At 55.1% G+C, this 21,166-nt stretch overlaps 1 protein-coding gene across 1 annotated transcript in view; it reads right to left on the bottom strand.

The window, feature by feature from the left end:
- Position 1: 1 nt before the first annotated feature.
- PODXL2 (podocalyxin like 2) overlaps positions 2-21,166 on the bottom strand; it is a 38,113-nt gene continuing 16,948 nt past the window's right edge. Inside the window, exons 3-8 of the mRNA XM_039248599.1 lie at positions 15,207-15,964; positions 14,510-14,584; positions 4,079-4,235; positions 3,505-3,566; positions 987-1,166; positions 2-549 (exon numbers count right to left, since the gene is read on the bottom strand). Coding sequence (XP_039104530.1) covers positions 337-549; positions 987-1,166; positions 3,505-3,566; positions 4,079-4,235; positions 14,510-14,584; positions 15,207-15,964 — 1,445 coding nt within the window. The 3' untranslated portion in view covers positions 2-336. The remainder of the gene's footprint in view (positions 550-986; positions 1,167-3,504; positions 3,567-4,078; positions 4,236-14,509; positions 14,585-15,206; positions 15,965-21,166) is intronic.

Genomic DNA, 21,166 nt, shown 5'->3' with positions numbered 1-21,166 from the left:
AAACGGGTTGGGCCCGGCGTGGTCTCCGGGCGGCTTTAATGGGGGTCCCGGGGCGCGGCCGGGGAAGCGGGGCCGTTCCGGGACCGGCTCCGGGGGGCGCCAGGTGGGGATGGGGAGGGCTGTGCCGAGACTGCTCCGTGAGTCTGTGGGAAGCGGGAGGACCCCGCACCGGGGGGGGGGCCGGGCGGCGGGGGAGCGAGCGGCCGGGGCCGGGAGGGGAGGGGAGGCGCGGCCGTGCGCCCCGGGCCCGCCCCGCTCGTCCCGGCGCGGTCCCCACGGAGCGAGGGCGCGGCCGCGGGCTCACAGCGGGCCAGGGCCGCCGGAGGGCGAGCGCCCTCACAGGTGCGTGTCCTCCTCAAACACGTCCGAGTCCTCGGGGTCCCGCTTGCCCCCCATGAGCGCGCTCCAGCCCCCCGGGCCGTTCACGGCCCCGCCGCCGTTCAGGCTGGGCTGCTTCTCCTGCATCTCCGACTGGCTGTCGCTGGCCACGTCCAGCGTGGGGTTGTCGTGGCAGCCGTTCTCCACGAAGCGCAGCTCCTCGCCGTGGGACTGTGGCGACGGGAGAAGGCGGCTGGCACGTGCTGTGGCCCGGCCCGCCCCGCCCGTGACCTTGAACGCGGTCCGCTCACCGGCGGTTCCCTCCCCCGTCTGGGAGACCCTCCAAGGATGCCCGGCCCTTGCCGCTCTGTTCCCCTTGGCACTAAACACCCACGGAACCCCGACGTCACCTGACCGCTCCCGACAGCCCCCACTGCACCTCTAGCACCTATCAGAGGGCTGGCTCCCTGCAGAGAGGGACACGTTGGGCGCCAGGCTCAGGACAGCTTCCCTCCAAGTACCCCATCCCAGGGCAGTTGCTGCCCGCCCCCCCACCGGCCGGTGAGGACACCGAATCTCCCCGGGACCGGACCGGGACCGGACCTGCTGCGTTCCGTCGGCACCGCAGGCCCCGCCCCCAGCCCAGGCCGTCCTGCCCCCGCGCTCACCACGTGCTTGAGCTTGGGCAGCCGGCGCTGCCAGCAGTTATAGAGCAGGCCCAGGACGATGATGATGACGCAGACGGCGCCGATGACCACCAGCACCACGAAGAGCGTCCCGTAGTCGCTGCGCACCTGGCTGGCCCGTGCCTGGCAGCTGCTCGTAGTGGAGTAGTTCTGGATGCCAATCTGGGGGGCGGGAGGGGCCAGCCTGGTGAGCTGAGGTCCTGGGTGCGGGGCTCCCCACAGGGCCGGGGGGCAGGCTGTGAAAGAGCTGGCATCCTCCCCACCGAGCTCCCGCAGGGGCCCGTCTGTGCCCCTCTGGGGGTCCAGCCCTGTCTCTGTCCTGGCCCCTCACTTCACCTGCCGGCGGCCCCAAGCCTCTGGATCCCCTGCCTCCCTTCACAGCCTGCGCTCCCATCCCCGCTGGGGCTCTGCCCTGACCGTCCCTGCTGTGGGGCAGACGTTTGGCTCCACGACCAAATCAAGCCCCTGAAACACGGTTTCCACCTTGCGGGGGAGAGGTGTTTAGGTGTCATTCTGACCATTCAGGGCTGCACAGTGTAGACTGGGATCTGGGGACAGCCTACATCCTGGGCTACCACCAGCCCCCAGCTTCCCCCCTTTTCCCACCAGGAGCGATCCCCAAGGGCACTGGGCTGCCCAGTACCCCCGCGCCACACACACACACACACACACACACACACACACACACACCCAGGCTGTCTTGAGTGGGTCTGCGGTCCCCAAGGGCACTGGGCTGCCCAGTACCCCCACCACACACACACACACACACACACACACACACACACACACACACCCAGGCTGTCTTGAGTGGGTCTGCGGTCCCCAAGGGCACTGGGCTGCCCAGTACCCCCGCCACACACACACACACACACACACACACACCCCAGGCTGTCTTGGGTGGGTCTGCCTTCTTGCTCCCAGGGGGCTGCTGTGCCCACACAGTGCCTGGCTCTCGGGCAGAAAGCAGGGAAGGGGAGGTACCATCCTCATCCAGTGCCAGGGAGAGGGTGTGGTCTCCTAGCTACCAGGACGGAGACCTGGCAGCTCCCCTCTCTGCTCAGGGCCCCCCCAAGGGTCTGTCTCTTCCTGGGTGTCTGTGAACATCCTGTTTAGTTACAACACTATTCTCCATGGGCCTAAGTTCTCAAGGATCAGTTTCTCTTGCTAGAATCACCCACCACTGAAGTTGCTGAATTTGCCCACTACTAGACTCTTCCACAAAGACACAGCGTGCCTCTGGCCAAGGCAGTCTGAACAGTGTCCACGGGCCGGCAGAGGAGGCAGGAAGTTTTTGTGGGGGGGAAAAGATCAAGGCCGGCCCAGGTTTCCGCCAGTCCCCCCGTGTTCACGAACCCAGAACTTCAAGACTACAGAGGTCCTCGGTAACCATCCAGGCAGCAAGGGCGGCCTCACGGCTAAAGGCCCGGACTCACAGCCTCCAGGCCTTGTCCAAAGCCTGGCTCTGTGGCTTAGCGGCTGTGCATTCTCGGGGGGCCTGCCTCCCTTCTCTGGGCTACAGCTCTCATAGCAGGCACCTCCAGTACTCCACGGCACCTTACGTAGTCCTGACAAGGCCCGCGGTGGCAGGGAGAGAACCCGGCGCAGGCTAGCGCTTAGTAAGCACTCAGCATGCTTATCGAAGCCACCCCAAACCAGCACCACCACGGGCTTCCGCCTGCGTGTGACAGATAAGGGAGGCGGGGCCACGGTCAGGCACAGCTCCTCTGTCACAGCTGTGACGTGCCGCACAGCCCTGGGGACTAACGCCAGGTCTCCACTTTTCTCGGTGAGCAGTGAGGGCAAGCACTCTGCAGGGAGACGAACAGGGGGTGCCCGCGGCCTTGCCCTTCACAGGAGGTACAGCAAGGGCCAGGGGGGCGGTGGGGGGGACCTGCCCCTCCCACGGCCCCGGCTCTGTGCAGCCCGACGCAGGGGGCAGGTGGGGCAGGAGGAGAGGTCGGCCAGCCTGCCCTCGTGCGCTGGGACGGGGGGCCCTCGGGACGGCAGGGCTGTGTCTCCAGAGCCCGAGCCCCGTGCCCACTCCCCAGCAGCCCCTCTCCCACCCGGGAGCTCCTGGCTGATGGCCTTCGGGCCACATTCCTGCCTGCCTTTCTCCTGTGGTTTTTGAAACTCCCTCACACTCTTCCCTGCCCCCCGCCGCCCCCGCCAGGCCTCTGCCCCGTTCCTGGCGCTGCTCCGCCGTCTTCCCCGAGCCCCCCACTTACCTAAGGTCCAGATCCCCTCGGAGCCCCCTTCCCTCCGAGTCCTCTCCTGCCCACCAACCCCGCCCTTCCGGCCCCCGGCCGTGTCCCAACTGTGCGGACGTGCACACGTGTGCAGACGCGCTCCGGCTCGCCCACGGGGACTGTGTCCTAGGCCGGCCGAGAGCAGGAGGTGCCCGGAGCTAGAGTGTCGCCCGCTCCCGCACCAGCGCGCAGCTGTCTCCCGGCCTCACGAAGGCGCCTCCTCAGCGGGAGGGAGCAGCCCCCTGCCTTCTTACCTCCACCAGATTCCTGCGGATGTCGCCCAGCATGGAAAGGACATCCTGAGTGGGCACCACCCCTGGGGGGGGGACAGCGTCGTCAGCACAGCCGCGGCCGCCGAGGCGCCCCCCACCACCGCTCCCCGAGACGGCCTCCGGCCCGGGCTCCCAGGACCCCGCTTCCCAGCTCCCGCCACGCACGGGCCTCGTGGTGTCTGCGCTCCTGTGCTCGCCTCCCGCAGGCTGACTTGCTAAGGGCTGAGTGAACGACCGCCATGTGACAGGTGTGACACCAGCCAGTCACTCCCACAGCCCCATGCGCTGCGTTCTGAATGTGCCCCCTCCGCAGCAGCCCGCCACCAGTAAGTGTGCCCCCCATGCTGAAACCAGACCCCCCCCCGGCCTTCACACTCCCCTCCTTCTCCAGAGCTTCTCCCGGGGCCCAACCACGACCTCATCCCGCTCTCCCAGGGTTCAAGGCCCCCGTCTGGGTGCTCCCCTGGGTCTGCAGGCCTCCCGCGGCCCTCAGGGAAGGGGCTGCTTTAGTGCCCCCCCCCCTGGGCCCTCCCTTCCACGAGCCGCCCCCGCTCACCCTGCTCGCCCACCAAGGTCATCAGCAGGTGCTGCTCCTTCTCGCTGGGCTTGCTCAGGGAGATGTGCCAGTCCCCGCGGCGGCCACTGCCATGCCGGGGCAGCACCTCCTCCACCAGGGCCAGGAGCTGCAGCCCCCGGTGCCGCCGGAACACCTCCTACAGGGGCCGAGAGAGAGCCGCACGCTCGCGCCTCGTCCCACGCCAGCCCGCGCCCCCCGGAGGCCCAGCGCCGGGAGGGGACCGCGCCCGCAGCCCCAGAGGCCACCCGAGAGGCTGTGAGCGCGGCCTTTGGCCTTCGGGGGAAGCGGCGGGGACACCAGGACGCACACCCGCTGCCTCCTGTCTAGGGGCTCCGACCCGCCTGGGCCTCCCACACGGAGGGCGCGGGCCTGCCCAGCGCTCCTCGCAGCTGACCTGGGGACAGACGCGCTCCGCGGCACCCACGAGGAGTCTGGGGACTGGGTGTGGGGTGCGTGAGGGCCTACGGCGCTGCCGGCGGGGCCTGGGCGGTCAAGAGTCTCGCGCAAGGGTCTGGGGAGCAACGGACCGGAGACGGCGCCCGACACGGCCAGCAAGCCCGGGGGGCAGGGGGGCGGTGACGTGCTCACCTCCTGCCTGTCTCTGCGGAGACACGGAGACAGTCCATGGTGGGGAGTCGGAGAGTCTGGGTGCCCTTACGGGGGCAGTGGCGACTGTGGATAAACGGTCAGCCCCGGAAGCAGGGCCTGAGCAGGGGGGGCTGTAAGGAGCCTGCGCTCCTGTCGGACACGCCCTGGTGCTCCTTCGCTTCTCCCGACCGTGTGTGTGTGTGTGTGTGTGTGTGTGTGTGTATTTACTTACGTAACTAAAACACAAAAACAAGAGGCCGGCACCGGCCAGGACCTCCCTGAGAGGCAGAAACCCGGCTGGGCCACTGAACTCGCCTGGGCAGGGATAAGACCCCCCGCTGGCCCCGTGGCCCGGGCTCCTCTCCAGAAGCCTCTGCCCCCGTAACCCTGCGCCTCCGTCTTCCAGCAACGCTCCTGCCCCAGCTCTCCGGCTTCCCCCTCGAGCGCCCGGCCTGAGAGCTTTGAGCCGGGGCTGCCCGCAAGGCGCAGGCGTCTCACGCAACTGCTGGCAGGGGGTCCTGCCACGCCTCCCTCCTTACCAGCAGAGCCCACGCCAGGGAGCCTCCCTGGTCATCGTCCCCACCTAAAGGCCACCGAGGGGACTGAAGGTCCTGGTTCCCGTGGCAAACGCCACGTGGAGGTGGGCGCCCAAGCCCTGGCCCTCACCGGCTGCACAGGAAGCCAGGTTAAAGCCAAAGCCTGCAGGCAGCCATGAGCAGCTAGGAAAGCCCTGTTCCCCACACGGGTGTGACCGCCTTCGTGCGCGTGTGCACGGGGGGAGGGGGGATGCACCGCACCTAGCAGCCTCCCTGCTCACGAGAAACACACTGCCACCATGGGCAATGCCTACCACCCCCACAGGCCTATGAACCCCGACAGGTGCATGGCCCACATTTTCAGGGTCAAGATGCCCTCCTGGCATAAGCTCACAGCCCCACAGTGTCCGTTCCGGCAGCATCCGATGACTGTGTTTCACGCCATTTATTTGGTAGCTGGGCAATGAGCATCAGTGGCCTAGAGAAAAGCCCTGAATTTGGGATCCAATAAATCTGGGTTCAAATCCTGGTTCTGCCATTTACCGGCTCTGTGACCTACAGCAAAATACTACACCTCTTCGAGCCTCCATTTCCTCATCTGCAAACGTGGGAACTGGTCCCAACACCACGGATTAAAAGTACTTATTCAATCACGGGCGCCAGGACAACTGGACAGACCAGTATAAAGGAAAAAATGTACCTTGACTCATACTTCAAACTACAGTCAATTCCACATGGATTTCAGGTCTAAAGCTTTTACAGGTAAGCCTAGAAAGCTATCTTCACAGCCTCCAAGTGGGCAAAGATTGCTAAAGTAGACCCAAAAATACTAACTGTGAAGGGGAAAATTGGTAAATTAGACTATTTTCTGATCAAATTTTAAAAAATTAAGAACTTCGTTTATCAGAGGTACTGTTAAGAGAGGGAAAAGGCGGAGCGCCCAGGGGGGAGCTCAGTCAGTTAAGTGTCCAACTGCGGCTCAGGTCATGATCTCACGGATCGTGGGTTCGAGCCCCGTGTCGGGCTCTTTGCTGACAGCTGGGAGCCTAGAGCTGCTTCGGATTCTGTGTCTCCCTCTCTCCCTGCCCCTCCCCCTGCTCACACTGTCTCTCTGTCTCTCTCTCTGTCTCTCAAAAACTAAACATTAAAAAATTTTTATAAAAAAAGAGAGAAAAAAGCTAACCCACCGAATAGTAACAGATATTTATGAGATATGCATACACACACACACACACACACACACACACACACACACACACTCTTCATATTCAGAGGTCCAGGATATACAAATAATTCATAGAAATGAATTTTTAAAAGTCAAGATAACTGGCCATCAGATCACTTTGACTTGGGGCAGCACAGCAGTCAGAGCAGGTGAACGTTCCGCTCCCCCACCTTGTTGCAAACACAGAGAAACATGGGAACAAACAAAGGCAGAAACTGAACGGAACCTGAGGCCAGAAGAGTGAGCAGGTGTGAAAGCTGCAGCAATTCTTGGGGGGCCAGGGCCCAGAAATGGGACCCGGGGCCTGGACACTTGGCTTTCAACGCCCACATGCTCTTGGCGCGTGTGAGATGAAGAACGAGAGCAGAGTACTGGGACGGAGCCCGAAGCCCCAAAGGGCAGCCCTCTCAGTGAAATGGGGAGTCAGAAACATTCCTGGGTTGAGGGGGCTATAAAGGGCTCTGCCATCCACCCGCATCCATGAGTAAGGGGAAGAGGTTATCCATGATCATGGAAACACTCAGGCTCGGGGCGCCTGGAGGACTCCATCAGTTAAGCCTCCGACTCTTGATTTTGGCTCAGGTCATGCCCTCACCATTTGTGAGATGAAGCCTCCCGTCAGGCTCTGCAATGACAGCATGGAGCCTTGCTTGAGTCTCTCTCTCTGCCCCTCTCCCACTCATTCACTTCTCTCTCTCTTTCAAATAAATAAAAAACATTAAAAAGAAATAACCCAAAACCAGGCTTGTACATCACCTGGGCGTGGAGTCAAAATGTGCAGTCCTTTGTGTTATAAAAACCCAAGCCAAGAAATTAAGATGAAAGCCGACCTAGAGCTCCTGGAACTTTCCCAGTTTCCCTGAAAACTCTGTGGGACTCCTTCACGGCCCAGGGATGAAGAGAAGATCACAGTAATACAGATGACCCAGAAAGGGAGTAAGGTACAAGCCACAAGCAGAACTGACATCCCACGATGCCGTGCTACTAAAACAAAAGGAAAGAAATCATCAAACTAATATATTTAAAATAATTCAGAAAACGAAGGAACAGAAGCCATAAGTAAAGAAGGGAACAAAATGAAGAAGGGAGGGATTTGGAACCAAGGAGAAATTCTTAACATACAAAACAGTTATCTTTATTAAAGATTCGATGGATGGATGGATCAAACAGAAGATTAAACACTGCTGAAGGAGAGTTATTAATTTGGAAGACAGAGCTAGGAAATCACTCAGAATGCATCAGGGAGGGGCGCCAGGGTGACTAAGTCAGTTGGGTGTCTGACTCTTGATGTCAGCTCAGGTCATGATCCCAGGGTCATGGGATCGAGCCCCACACTGGGCTCTGCACTGAGCATGGAGCCTGCTTGGGATTCTCTCTTTCTCTCTCTCTCTCTCTCTCTCTCTCTCTCTCTGTCCTTCTCCCCACCCATGCTGTCACTTTAAAATAAATAAAGTGGAAGGAAAAGAATGCATCAGAGAGATTTTAAAGAGAGAAAGCATGAACGTGTTAAGAGACATTGTAGACAGAACAAAAAGGCCCTCGTAACGAGAAATTGGTAATATATAACAAACTGCACGTGCAATCCCACTTCTGGGAATTTACTCTGAAGATACATCCCAACGGCACAAAAACACACACGAGATTATTCAATGCAGCCTTATTAGTAATTGCAGAATACTGGAAGCCACCCAGATGCCACCCAGGGGAAATTTAATGAATAATCTATAATACATACACATAATGGAGTATTATTCAGGTGCAAACATAAAATGATTGAGAATAATTCCCCATGGACTAACATGAAGGGATTTCCAGAATATCCTGTGAAGCAAGAAAAGTAAAATGCAAAAAAGGAATGTTATAGACTGAGTTGTGTCTATACCTCCCCCCCACCACCAAATCCATATGTTGAAGTCCTAATGCCCAGTACCTCAGAATGGGACTGTGTTTGGAGACAGGGTGTTTTCAGAAGTAATTAAGTTAAAATGAGGTCATGGGGGTGGCCCTATCCAGTGTGACGGGTCCTTTCAAGATGAGATTATGGACACAGACACACACAGACAGAGACGATGTGAAGACATCTGTGCTTAAGCCACCCAGAGCAGGACTTTGCTGTGACAGCCGTATCAAGCTCAAGAAAATATAAATAGTATGCCACCTTCCCTGCAAGAAAGAACGGAACATACTCCACAGCTATCTGTTTATTTCTATAGAAAGAAGCCCAGGAGAGAGAACCAGAAACTAATGAGATCAGTTACCTAGAAGGAGGGGGTGGGAACGAGGGCGAGAGGTAATGGAGTAGGGTTTCTCTAAGCCTACATTTTTGTACCATTTAGATGTTTAACGCTCTGCATACTCAAAAACACAATTCAGTCAACAAGCGTGCAGGGATCTAAAACTGAATACAAACAGAAACAAATAAACCTAATTATATTTCAAATGCATAGTTATTCCCACCCAAAGGCGGGGAGAACTAACTCAGTTAACTTCGGAATCACCCAAAGACAAAAGAAACTTGCAGGCAGATACCGACGTGGACGTATCGGCGGGTTTGCTTTTGCGGCAGCGTGGGTTAACCATCCTGCAATGTGTATTCTAGACCTGAAGAAATGAGCACACACATAGAGGATGTCGGGAGTGAGGTTCCCGTCGGCGAAGGAAGATAGTTCTGTGGAACAGGAGGAGGCTGGGAAGAGCCAGCGGTCTTGGATGAGAACTGGAAGCTGGAACAGTAAGGATCGAAGCTATGGCTGTAAATACGTGTGAATGTATGTGCACACACACTATGCACGTATATCTGCGTCTACAGAGAAACAATACACGTAATTCTCTCTCGGGGCCTCTGAAAAGGCCAAGAAGCAACGACACCCCAGCAGCCCTGAGCACCCCGGCATCCAGATCTTGTTTCTAAATACCTGTCCTCTTTAAAAGGAGCCAGGGCTCCCTGAAGAAAGGGCCGCTTCCAGGCTAGGGCAGAGAGAGGCCAAGGCAGCCTGGGGCATCTAGTAAGGATGTCCAGGTCGTGCACTCAGCAACCCGGGCCCTCGGCGGAAGCATCAGCTCCTCTCCAGCTGCTTCTGCCTCTAGGTCTTCAGGAGCAAGTCCTTGGTGCCGAAGAGCTGTCGGGACCCTCCCCTCCTCCCCCCCACCCCCGTCGTCTCGGGGCTTTTCTCAGTCAGGCAGGTCAGTTCCCTGCTGCTACCGAGGATTTCCTTTTGCCTTCCAGAACTCAAAGCCCACACCTCGCGGTTCACTACTTTATCTTCCTGCTTCGTCTCCTGGGTTTTCCCCACGGGCTCCTTTCTCGTTTCCCCCCTGCGGACCATCTCTGGCATCGCAGGTCAAATCAGAGAAGCTGTAGGTCTGCGCTGCGTTATTTCCACATCTTGCGGGTTAAATTCCTGAAACTGAAGCTTTCCTTGCAAGACTTTCTCTGAGAGCCCGTCAGCGCTTTCCTCCCTACCCGGTTCTCAGGGTGTGTTCTCTGCAAAACTCCATCGTCTGTACATATGTTACTCCTGTTACTTTTCAACAACGTCAAGGTCATTGAGTGCTTGACGTTTAATTCCAGATTAAAGACTAAAATAAGAAAACCAAATGCCATGCCTGGTCCTGGGCGAGACCCTGGACCCCTGGTGAAATCTAAAAAAGGTCTATATATTGTACTTTTGCATCAGTGTTCACGCCCCGATTCAGATAGGTGTGCTGTGGTGAGCTGAAGGGCCAGTCGTTTTTCTTTTTTTTTTTAGTGTTTTATTTATTTCTGAGAGAGAGAGAGAGAGAGAGAGAGAGACAGCGTGAACAGGGGAGGGTCAGAGAGAGTGGGAGGCACAGAACCTGAAACAGGCTCCAGGCTCTGAGCTGTCAGCACAGAGCCCAGCGCGGGGCTCGAACCCACAAACTGTGAGACCATGACCTGAGCCGAAGTCAGACGCTTAACCGACTGAGCCCCCCAGACGCCCCAAGGCCAGTCTTTTCTTTTTTTTTTAATGTTTTATTTATTTCTAGGAGAGAGAGAGACAGCGTGAGCAGGGGAGGGTCAGAGAGAGAGTCACAGACTGAAACAGGCTCCAGGCTCTGAGCTGGCAGTCAGCACAGAGCCTGACGCGGGGCTCGAACCCACGAACCNACAGGCTCCAGGCTCTGAGCTGGCAGTCAGCACAGAGCCTGACGCGGGGCTCGAACCCACGAACCACGAGATCATGACCTAAGCGAAAGTCGGACGCTTAACCGACTGAGCCCCCCGGACGCCCCAGGGCCAGTCTTTTCTGAAGACACACATACTCATGTGTTGAGAGGGAGGAACAAAAGGAAACAGTGCCTTCAGCTTACTCTCAAATGCTTTGAAAAAAATGTTAAGAGTTGGCGAATCTGGCTGACAGATACACAGGATTTCTCTGCATTGGTCTTCCGACATTATCCCAAAATAAAAAGCTACATAAACAGAACACGAGAAAATTAAGGACATTCCTTACACTAATGAAGGCTGATACAGATAGATCTTTGCAGGAAGAGCTGCTAGCGGGTGTATTTTGGGGAAAAGGCAGGTAAATTCAGAAGACAGGAATGGGATGTGAAAAGATATGCAAGCAAAGAAACGAATAAATATATTGATAAAGCAAATAAGCACTGACTATTAATAATAGTGACAATGCTCAATATCACTAATCATTGGAGAAATGAAAATCAGACCCATAATGAGATTCTACCTCACACCTCTTAGGATGGCTACTAGTCAGGAGGCGCCTGGGGGCTCAGTCGGTAAAGCGTCCAATGTTGGCTCAGGTCATGATCTCACGGTTCGTGAGTTGGAGCCCCACGTCGGGCTCTGTGCTGATGGCTCAGAGCCCGGAGCTGCTTCAGATTCTGTGTCTCCCCCTCTCTCTGCCCTTCCCCTCCTTGCACTCTTGTCTTTCTCTCTCTCAAAAAGAAATAAATAATAAAAAAAAAAAAAAAAAAAAGGCCTCTATGAAAAAAACAAAAACAAAACAGAAAACAGGGAACGCCTAGGTGGCTCAGTCAGTTGAACATCCAACTCTTGGTTTCGGCTCCGGTCATGATCTCACGGTTGGTGAGTTCAAACCCTGCATCAGGCTCTGTGCTGACAATGCAGAGTTTGCTTAGGATTCTCTCTCTCTCTCTCTGCCCCTCCCCAACTCTTGTTCTCTCCCTCTCTCTCACTCTCTCTCTCTTTCTCTCTCAAAATAAATACACTTGAAGAAAAAAAAAAAACAGATAAAAAGCATTGGTGAAGAGGTGGAGAAATTGGAACCTTTGTCCACTGCTGGTGGGAATGTAAAATGGTGCAGTCACTATGGAAGACAGTACCGAGGTTGCTTAAAAAATCAAAACTAGAGTCACCATATGATCCAGCAATTCATTTCCAGGTATATATACCCCCAAATCACTGCAAGCAGAATCTCAAAGAGATATCTATATATACTCATGTTCACAGCAGCATTACTCACAACAGCCGAGATCGGGGAGCTACCCAAATATCTGCCATCAGACGAATGGATAAACCGAATGTGGTCTGCACATACCAGGGAATATTATTCAGACTTAGAAAGGAAGGAAACTCTGACACCTGCTACAGCATGGATGGCCCCTGAGAACACTGTGCCCAGAGAAAAGACGGTCACAGAAGAACAGACACGGTAGCAGTGCACTTATAACACCTACTTAGGGGAGTCGGCTTCTTAGACACGGAAAGTAGGATAATGGCTGCTGGGGGGAGGTGGGCAGGGGGTTAATGGGATGCAGGCTCTGGAGGCAGTGGTAACATACTCAACACCACCGTACCTTAAAAGTGGCTAAGTGATACATTTTATGTTAGATTTTTTTGGCCGCAATCAAAATCTCCAATACTGGGGCTCCTGGGTGGCTCAGTCGGTCAAGTCTCTGACTTGATTTTGGCTTAGGTCACGATCTCCCAGTTCGTGAGTTTGAGCCCTGCGTAGGGCTCTCTCTGCCTCTCTCTCTCCCTCTCAAAATAATAAACTCAAATAAATAAAATAAAATCTTAGAAAAAAATCCATCATAAAAAATACTAATGGGTAATTAGGTGGAGAGCAAATATTACATGAGAAAACTAGCAAGGCAAAAACAGGGAAAGCAGAATGAAAACTTTCTGTAAGGGCGTCTGGGGGGCTCAGTCGGTTAAGCATCCGACTCTTGGTTTCAGCTCAGGTCATGACCTTGAGGTTTCGTGAGTCCGAGCGCGGAGCCTGCTTGGGATTCTCTCTCCCTCTCTCTCTGCCCCTTCCCCACTCGTGCTGTCTCGGTCTCTCTCAAAATAAATAAACAAAACAAAAAAATTTAAAAAAGAAAGCGAGCATTTTAATAGATCATGTGCTGTTTTGAAAGAAGAGAGGCGCTATCTTTAGACTTTACTGTTCAAACGGGCACACACGCGACCAAGGAGCCTCAGGTGCCCAAACCGTGGTCTCTACGTACCATAGTCCAATAAAGGGAAGGGGGGCTTAGAGAAATGTTGATTTCAGGTCTAGGGGAGGGGACCATCTGGAACATCTTATTGCGGCAGAAAAGCAAGGGGACTCTCAAACGCCAACGGGCTGGTCAAAAAGTCCAGGCACCAGTAGGAACAACCACCGCGACAGCTTAAAGCGCATCAGGTGTGGAAACGTCCGCTTGGTTACTTGCCCCGGAGAAAGGAAAACCACCTCATTCGCGGCTCACTCTGGAAAGAAACACGCGCCTATACGTTCCCTTCTCCCCTCGGCCCACTAACTGGGGGTAGAGGTCACAACCCACAAAGACAAGAAAACCAAACTGAAGGGGAGCCGAGGGCCCCACAGTCGGGGCCGCGGGGCCTGCGGAGCAGCCGGCGTCTCCCTCCCGGGCAGGCCGGCCCCCGAGAGCTGAAGCCTGAGCCACAACGGGACGAGCTGGGACGCGATCTCACGTCTAGGGTCCAACTTAACCACCTGGCGCCCGAACAGGCAGCGCTGGTGAGAAAGAGGGGAGGGAAATGGTTCTCAAAACAGGAGGGCTGTTTGGAGTCTGGAAGAAGCACGGGTGCCTCACTCCCCTCCCCAGCGCTGCACAGCTGACGAGCGTCCCCGCTCCCGGGCAGGACACTGGACACCGGTTCTTCAGAGAGGGCCAACGGGGCCCTGTGACCCAGAGGACCGGGCGCGGCTGACGGAGGGGGCTGGCGCGGCAGAGCAGGGTCCGTGGGCTCACCGGGCACACGTGTTCTGGCACCGAGGCGCCTGGCCCGGCGGCCCCCCACCCCCACTCTTGGAACGCCGGCCACCAGCCCCTTCTGACCCCGCTAGGACAGACGTTCCTTTTCCAAAGACTCTAACTGCCCGAGAGGCAAGACCTAAAATTGGTGACATCAGAGACTGCCCAACAAACTGGCCCGGCCAGTCCGCCGTCCTGAGAAAGCACAGTGAACAAAGCCCAAAGTCAAGCTCGAAGCTTCCAACCAGCTTGCTGACGGCCTCCTCACATAGCTGCGAGCAGGCCCACCAGCCCCCCGAGGAGCAAAAGCCTGTGAGAAAACCAAGGCCGACAGCAGCAAGTCAGGAGCGCGCTGTCCAAAGTCGGCTTCGGCCCCTCCGGGGACATGGTATTGTGCACGCGAGTGACACAACTCCCTGCAGTTAAAACAGAGCGGGGGCAGGGCGCCTGGGTGGCTCAGTCGGTTAAGCGTCCGACTTCGGCTCAGGTCATGATCTCACGGTTCGTGGGTTCGAGCCCTGCGTCGGGCTCTGTGCTGACAGCTCAGAGCCTGGAGCCTGTTTCAGATTCTGTATCTCCATCTCTCTCTGACCCTCCCCTGCTCACGCGGTCTTAATCTCTCTCTCTCTCTCTCTCTCAGAAATAAATAAAACATTTTTAAAAATTAAAAAAAAAACAAAAACAAAAAAACAGAGCGGGGGCAAGACTAAAACAGCCCTGAGGAACTGAAAACATAAAGACATGGGCGGGTGCGGGCTCACGCTTGGGGTCAGGCTGGCCCCTGTGACCTCCGGGCCGAGCCCCCCCAACCCCCCCATCCTTCCCCCGGGCCCCGCCTAGCGCGGCACTCACACAGTCTATGTTCTCCGTCATGTTCAGGATGATGTAGTTTTTCCCGGCCAGGTTGCTCCAGTCTTTGCAGATCACCTGTACAAGCAACAGGAAGAAGGGTGACGAAGGGTGACGAAGGCACGGGGAAAGACATCCAGGGGAGCTCTCGCAGATGTTGGAAGGCGACGGCCAGGTTCAGGTTTGCGGCAGCTGGGAGGGGCCCACAGCCTCTGCAAGGTGCTGAACCTAGGCTGCGGCCCAAGGCTCACCCACCCAGACATGCCCCTCCTGCCCCCCCCACCCCCCCCCCGCACAGAGGAGGTCCCCAGCGAGAGGAGGGGCCCGGCGGCCCACGGCAACCCTGTAGGGGGGTCGTGTTCTGTGGGCCCAACAGGAAACAGGCCTGCGGGCCAGATGCACACACTGACAGACCAGGAGCCCCCTCCCTTCCATGGAGCGCCAGCGGGGTGCAGGGGGCCGGCCTGGGGCGTGTGCAGGGCCAGGGAAGGGAGCAGAGGTGGGCGCGGAGAGGGGGGCACAGGCCAGGCCGGGGGGCTGAGCCCTCCCGCGGCTTTCCCCTCACGGGTAAGTGGGGTGCGCCGCCCAGAAGTGCTGCCAAGAGGGGCCTCCCCCCAAGCCCGCGGACGCCCCCCTCCCCAGCGTGCAGCCCGGGGGCGACCCGGCTCCTCAGAGGACGGTGCGGCCAGACGGCCTTTACCTGCGCGGAATCCCAGGGTATTCTGGACTGGGCCTCGGTGGCCTGGCCTTCCTGGGGCTGCGGGCTCCGGTCCTCCTGGCCCGAGGTAGCAGAGGGGGGTGTCAGCCCCAGTTCGCGGGGGGCTGGCGGGAAAGGGGCTGAGGCTCCGGGGAAAAGCGGGTCTTCGTCGGGGGTCTCGGCCCCACTGGGAGCTTCCGTCTGAGGGAACGAGGCCGCGGATGGCGCCTCCTCGTGCTCGCCGCCTGGCCCCGTGGCTCCCGCGGTGGCCTCCTCGCTGGCCTCCGGGGGGGCCTCGAACTCCATGCCGCGCCCCGTGGCCGGCAGCACCGCGCCCCCTGCCTCCCGGTTCATGAAGTCCTGCCCCCCCAGGGTCACTGGACTCGGGGTGACCGCAGGCGGTGACAGGCCGGGCTCCATGCTGCTCCCCACCTCCACGCCCGAGGAGGCCGGGTCCCCGGGTTCCCCGTGCCCGCGTGGCGCCACCCCGGGCGCCTGGCTGCTGCCGGTGGGAGAGAAGCCGTGGACCGGGGTTTGGGCCGCTCCCTGGGGCCCGTTCACGGGCAGCAGCCCCTCCTCCTCCTCCTCCTCCTCCTCGTCCTCCTCCTCCTCCTCCTCCTCGTCCTCTCCGGGAGCCGTGTGCCAGGGCGGCTCCACCAGGTTCATCTTGGGCAGGGGGGGGGGCAGGCTGGGCGCCTCTCGGCCCTGGCTGCCGCCCTCGGCGGGACCCGCCTTCTCCGTCAGGTCTGGAAAGACGTAGTCTACGGACAGAGAGAGAATGCTCATTCGCTCGATTCGGCGTCCGTCAGCGACACGTTCGGTGTTCGCTGGGCAGACGACCTAAAGGGACCATGAGGCCCGCAGGGGGCGGCGGGGAGTCGGAAGGAGGGGAATAAGGCCGGATGGTGGGGGCTCGGGGGGGCAGGCTGCGGAGGAGACGAGGGCCAAGCTAGGCCCTGTTTCCTTCATGACGATGAAAAGGACACAAACCTGCCACTAAAATTCTATGAATGCAAGGAAGCGCACAGTGGAAAGAAAGCCTGTATGATCGCACCCCTCGGACAGGGCCCTCGGTAACGGTCCAGACGGCAGGTCAGCATCTTCTCTCATTCTTACAATGGGTTTGTTTCCTGATCTGTGGATCTCACCAAGGAGACTCAGACAACCCATCAGAAACGGTTCCCTCCCCCACCTCTCTCTCTCAAAATAAATAAACTTTAAAAAACCTTTTTTTAAAAAAAAAAAAAAAAAAAAGGGGTGCCCAGGTGGCTCAGTCAGTTAAGCACCAGACTCTTGGTTTGGGCTCAGGTCACGATCTCACGGTTCATGAGTTCAAGCCCCGCACAGAGCTCATGCTGGCAGCACAGAGTCTGCTTGGGACTCTCTCTCTCCCTCTCTGTGCCCCTCCCTCCCTCCCTCTCTCTTTCTCTCTCTCTCTGAAAATAAATTAAAACTTGTTAAAGAAAAAAAGTTTCCCGGGGCACCTGGGTGGCTTAGTCGGTTAAGCGTCCGACTTTCGCTTAGGTCATGATCTCGCGGTTCGTGGGTTCGAGCCCCGTGTCGGGCTCTGTGCTGACTGCCAGCTCAGAGCCTGGAGCCTGTTTCAGTCTGTGACTCCCTCTCTCTCTGACCCTCCCCTGCTCACGCTGTCTCTCTCTCTCTCTCCTAGAAATAAAAAAAATATATATATATATATATTAAAAAAAAGAAAAAAAGTTTCCCTTTATCTCTTTCCTAATGGGTTGTTATGGGAGGTCCCCTTGGTAAAACCCGTGAATGACATCTGAGAACCTCTGATCACCGGAAAAGATGGAATGCAGAGATCTCGGCCATTGTTCCGACACTGTGCTCTTTTGCTGAGCTTTAGGCCTTGGCTGGGAGATAAAAAAAAGAAGCCAGGAGAGCTCAAGAGAGTGCAGCGGCTGAGGCACATCGTGAAGTGCAGGACTTCCTAGCAAAGCCCAGGCCTCGCCAGGGTAACATGTAAAAATCACGAGCCAGTTCTGTGAAAAATTCCTTCCAAACACTGGAAGCTCTTTCTAAGGAGCAGCTCTTACTGGCTGCCATTTTGTTACAAAATGATAAATATCAAAGAGCATGTTAAAATGCACTTTAGACACGAGAGAAGTGGTTATAGTTGAAAGTGGGGAGCTGGGCCTCCTCCTCCGAAATTTCTATCAAATCGTAGAGTGGCTTTTCAACTGTCAGATTACATTTTGAAGGGTTTAGCTCAATTTCCAGAACGTGGCGAGCAGGTGAGACCAGAGGAACAGACACCCCTCCCTGGCCAAGACAGCGAGGGGGCAGGGTCTCTTCCCAACAGAATGAAGGACAGAGATCAACTATGGGAGCAGCAAGGACACACAACGGAGAAAATTCAAGGAAATGAAGGTAATGTTTACATTCCAGTTAGAATCTCAGAGACACTCAAAGTTACTGCATCCTTAAAATACAAAGAGGCTAACAGTGAAATCAAGTAATCTCTAAAAAAGAAAAAAAGGTTGTGAAAACTGGAAATAATTCTTGAAGTGTAAAAATTCAATAGAACAGCTGGAAGAAAAAAGTCAAGGAAAAGTCTCCAGAGCAAAAGTCAAAGGACAAGAGAGAAAAGTAAAAAGATACAAGTGGCCAGTGCAGGAGGTATAGCATCCATGAATATAATTTCCAAACAGGTAAGAACCTTAAAATGGAGAAAATAAAGAGCCAAACAAAGAAGAAAAGTTCCCAGGCCTGGCAGCGAGAATCTCCACACTGAAAGCATATAAAATTGAGGTGAAGGATGAAAGACTCACACAGAACCTCATTCTCATGGTATTTCAGAATTCTAAGGAGCAAGACAAGATCCTAAAAGCTCTCAGAGAAAGAACACATAAAGTAACAATAAAGAGATTATCAAATTACCATCAAGTATCTAATTTGTAACACTAGACTGCAGGAAGGAAATTGAAAATGCATTCAAGAGGTGTGGGGGTGGCTCAGTCGGTAAAGCAGCCAACTTTGGCTCAGGTCATGATCTTGTGATTCATGAATTACAGCCCCGCGTTGGGCTCTGGGCTGACAGCTCAGAGCCTGAAGTCTGCTTCAGATTCTGTGTCTCCCTCTCTCTCTGACATATCCTGCTCACTCTCTGTCTCTCAAAAATAAATACACATTTTTTTAAATGCATTCAAAATTCTGAGGGAAGTTTATTTTGAACCTGGAATTTTATACCCAACTAAACTATCATTGATATGTGAATACAACATACAAACATTGTTTCACACAGGCAAAGACTTAAAGGTCTTAGAATCCACAAATTCTGAGAGAAGTACCTTAGGGAGGCCCCCATGAAATCTAAGGAAGACCAGGAATCAAGAAACATGAGAAGGAGTCATGAAAATCAATCTCTGGAGGGAAGCTGCACAACAGGCCTAGAGAACAAGCATTCACATAAGAACATGGATCCACAGGGCTCTGAGAATTATTGCAAAAAGAAAACTGACTCCCTGTAAGAAAAATTATGATTTGTAGCTGAATGATCTTAGGAATAATTGAAAGCCCACTATAATATTTAAATGAATAATTAGAGGAGCACCCAGATGGCTCAGTCAGTTAAGCATCCGACATCGGCTCAATTCATGATCTCACGGTTCATGAGTTCAGCTCCACATTAGACTCTGTGCTGACAGCTCGGAGCCCGGAGCCTGCTTCAGATTTTGTGTCTCCCTCTCCCTCTGCCCTTTCCACTGCACGCACTCTGTCTCTCTCTCTCCTTCAAAAATAACTAAAGATTAAAAAAATTGTTTTTGTGAATAATTAGAATATTCTACCCTCCCCACTTTTGTTAAGTATACTCTCTTTGAGTCAAAGAAATGGGTAACTTGGTATCTTCCACTCCTCTCACTCTGTGCGGAAAGTTACCTAGTCCCCAGGCCCAGCAGCCAGTCACAGCACCAGTGGGGAGGCGTGCTGATGGAACGGAGGCCACACAACACTGAGGAGCCAGACGCCAGCCTCTAATGCTGAGCAGTCTACTATCACCTTGATAAATATGAACGAATGATCAAGGTTCACAGGACATTATAGGAAAGCCAGCCTCATGGGGAAGCACAAAGCAGAGAAAGAAAAGCAACCCACCTCTTAGAGAAGTTAATCCAGTAAACAAAAGAGAACTTAGAAAATTTTTATTAACACCTCTAGAGAGACTCAGGAAGAAATTATGCCCAGAAAACGAGAATATAAAAGAATAAAAATATTTTATTTCAATATAAGTAAGCACTTTGTAAAAGATCTGTTTCAAATCGAAATGCGATGCATGCAAACCTAACTGAAATGGGCTAGATGGCCACCGGACAGGAAAATGATACTACAGCATGTCAGAGGGAGCTGGGGAAATGGACACACAAAATCCCTGACACCAGGAGATTGTATGGCTAGGAGACTGCTCTGACAGCGGCGCGTGAGAATTGGACGAAAGAGGGGATGCATGCAAGCGGAGAAGAGCTAGAGGCTCGCTGCACCGTCCCAGGAGAGACAAATACAGGTAACGACATCGGGCGCGATGAGAGGACAGATTCAAGAGCAGGCCCCCAGGCGGACTTGGTAACCTGCGTGCACTGGCTGTTAACAGGAAGGAGCGGGCACTCTCTCTGGCTGGCTGTGGGGGCGGCCGTGCCCTCGGCAGAAATGGTGAAGTCTAGCAGTAACGTGCACTGGAAACTCTCCGGAAGTACTTGCGATAGCCAGTGGGCCCAGGAAAGCTGAGAATATTCTGCGGATGTGATGGGTGGTGGTGCACTCCAGCACAACCCCCCAGGGTGGGGGTGGGGGTGGGGGGTTCCCGAGAGGGCAAGCTGGCCAAAACAACCCCTCTACTCATTTGATGTGGATTTTCCAAAAGTTGAGCTCTCTATCCCTCCTCCAGAGACAGCCTGGCTCCCAGCAGAATTCCCTCGACAAAGCTGGACAATAGCAGCAATCATGCTATGGGTGACAGGGTCTGGAAGCCAGAGGACTTGGCCGTCATCATACCTGTCTAAGCAAAGGTCAGTCCCAGGGCTTCTCTGGGCTTCGGTTTTTCATACGACAAATGGATGCTGGCATATCTGATTTCTAAAGTTCTTCCTAGCACTGATAACCTACGCTTTGGAGACAGTTTTGATAAATGTGTCTCATACACCAGTGACCTTAAAAACAACTCCTCTACTGTCCTAAACATGAATAATACAGGATTTACGAGACCACAAAGTCTGATTGCCAAGCAAGGTGATTTTCTTCACCCCATGTGGCCGGCACCTAACACAGGGCCTGGCCCAGTGTAGGAAAGAGAGCGATGTGTGTTTGTGGGACTCCTGACGGCCACCTTCTGCCTCCTGACCCAAGACCTGTCCATTTAGGGAGAAAAAAGAGCCTCCAATGGCGTGGACGGCTCCCTCACTCGCTCCTCCCCCCCGGCTCCCTCCATGGGATTACTCCCAGGGAGCCCGGCCTTGACTCATCGTTTCCGCACTTGTTTCTCAGTGAGTTCTTGATTCCAAAGGCTTTCTCTATTGCTTCTATGCGAAAGACTCCCAAATGTACATCTCCCACCGAGCCTTCGCTCTATCAAGTGACTTGACAAATCACTAACAACACACCCTGGTGCTGGGACACAGTAGGATTCTTTTCCTACTTTTTTGTAACTACCTCTCAGCATCCAAAATTATTCTTCTTTTACAGTGTGATCTCAGTTCCACTGCTTATCAGCAGTGTGGCCTACGACATGCACTTGACCTCCATGTGTCTCCTCTTCCTTATCTATAAAATAATAGGACCTAGCACTGTGGTCAGGACGCACTGAGGCGAAGCCCAGGCGCAGCCCGCACTACACGGCGAATGCCCGCTTCACTTCAGGTATTCCTCACCGCCCCCTCGTTATTATCATTAGGTACTGGGAGAAACGCACCATTTCGGAAGTCTGCTCCAAAGATGCGGGGCAAGAGAAG

The sequence above is a fragment of the Hyaena hyaena genome, unplaced genomic scaffold (assembly GCF_003009895.1).
Source record: "Hyaena hyaena isolate Hyena2069 unplaced genomic scaffold, ASM300989v1 scaffold_316, whole genome shotgun sequence".
NCBI classification, from domain to species: Eukaryota; Metazoa; Chordata; class Mammalia; order Carnivora; family Hyaenidae; genus Hyaena; species Hyaena hyaena.
Note: the sequence above shows the minus strand (reverse complement) of the source record. Positions and strands in the feature narration are given on the sequence as shown.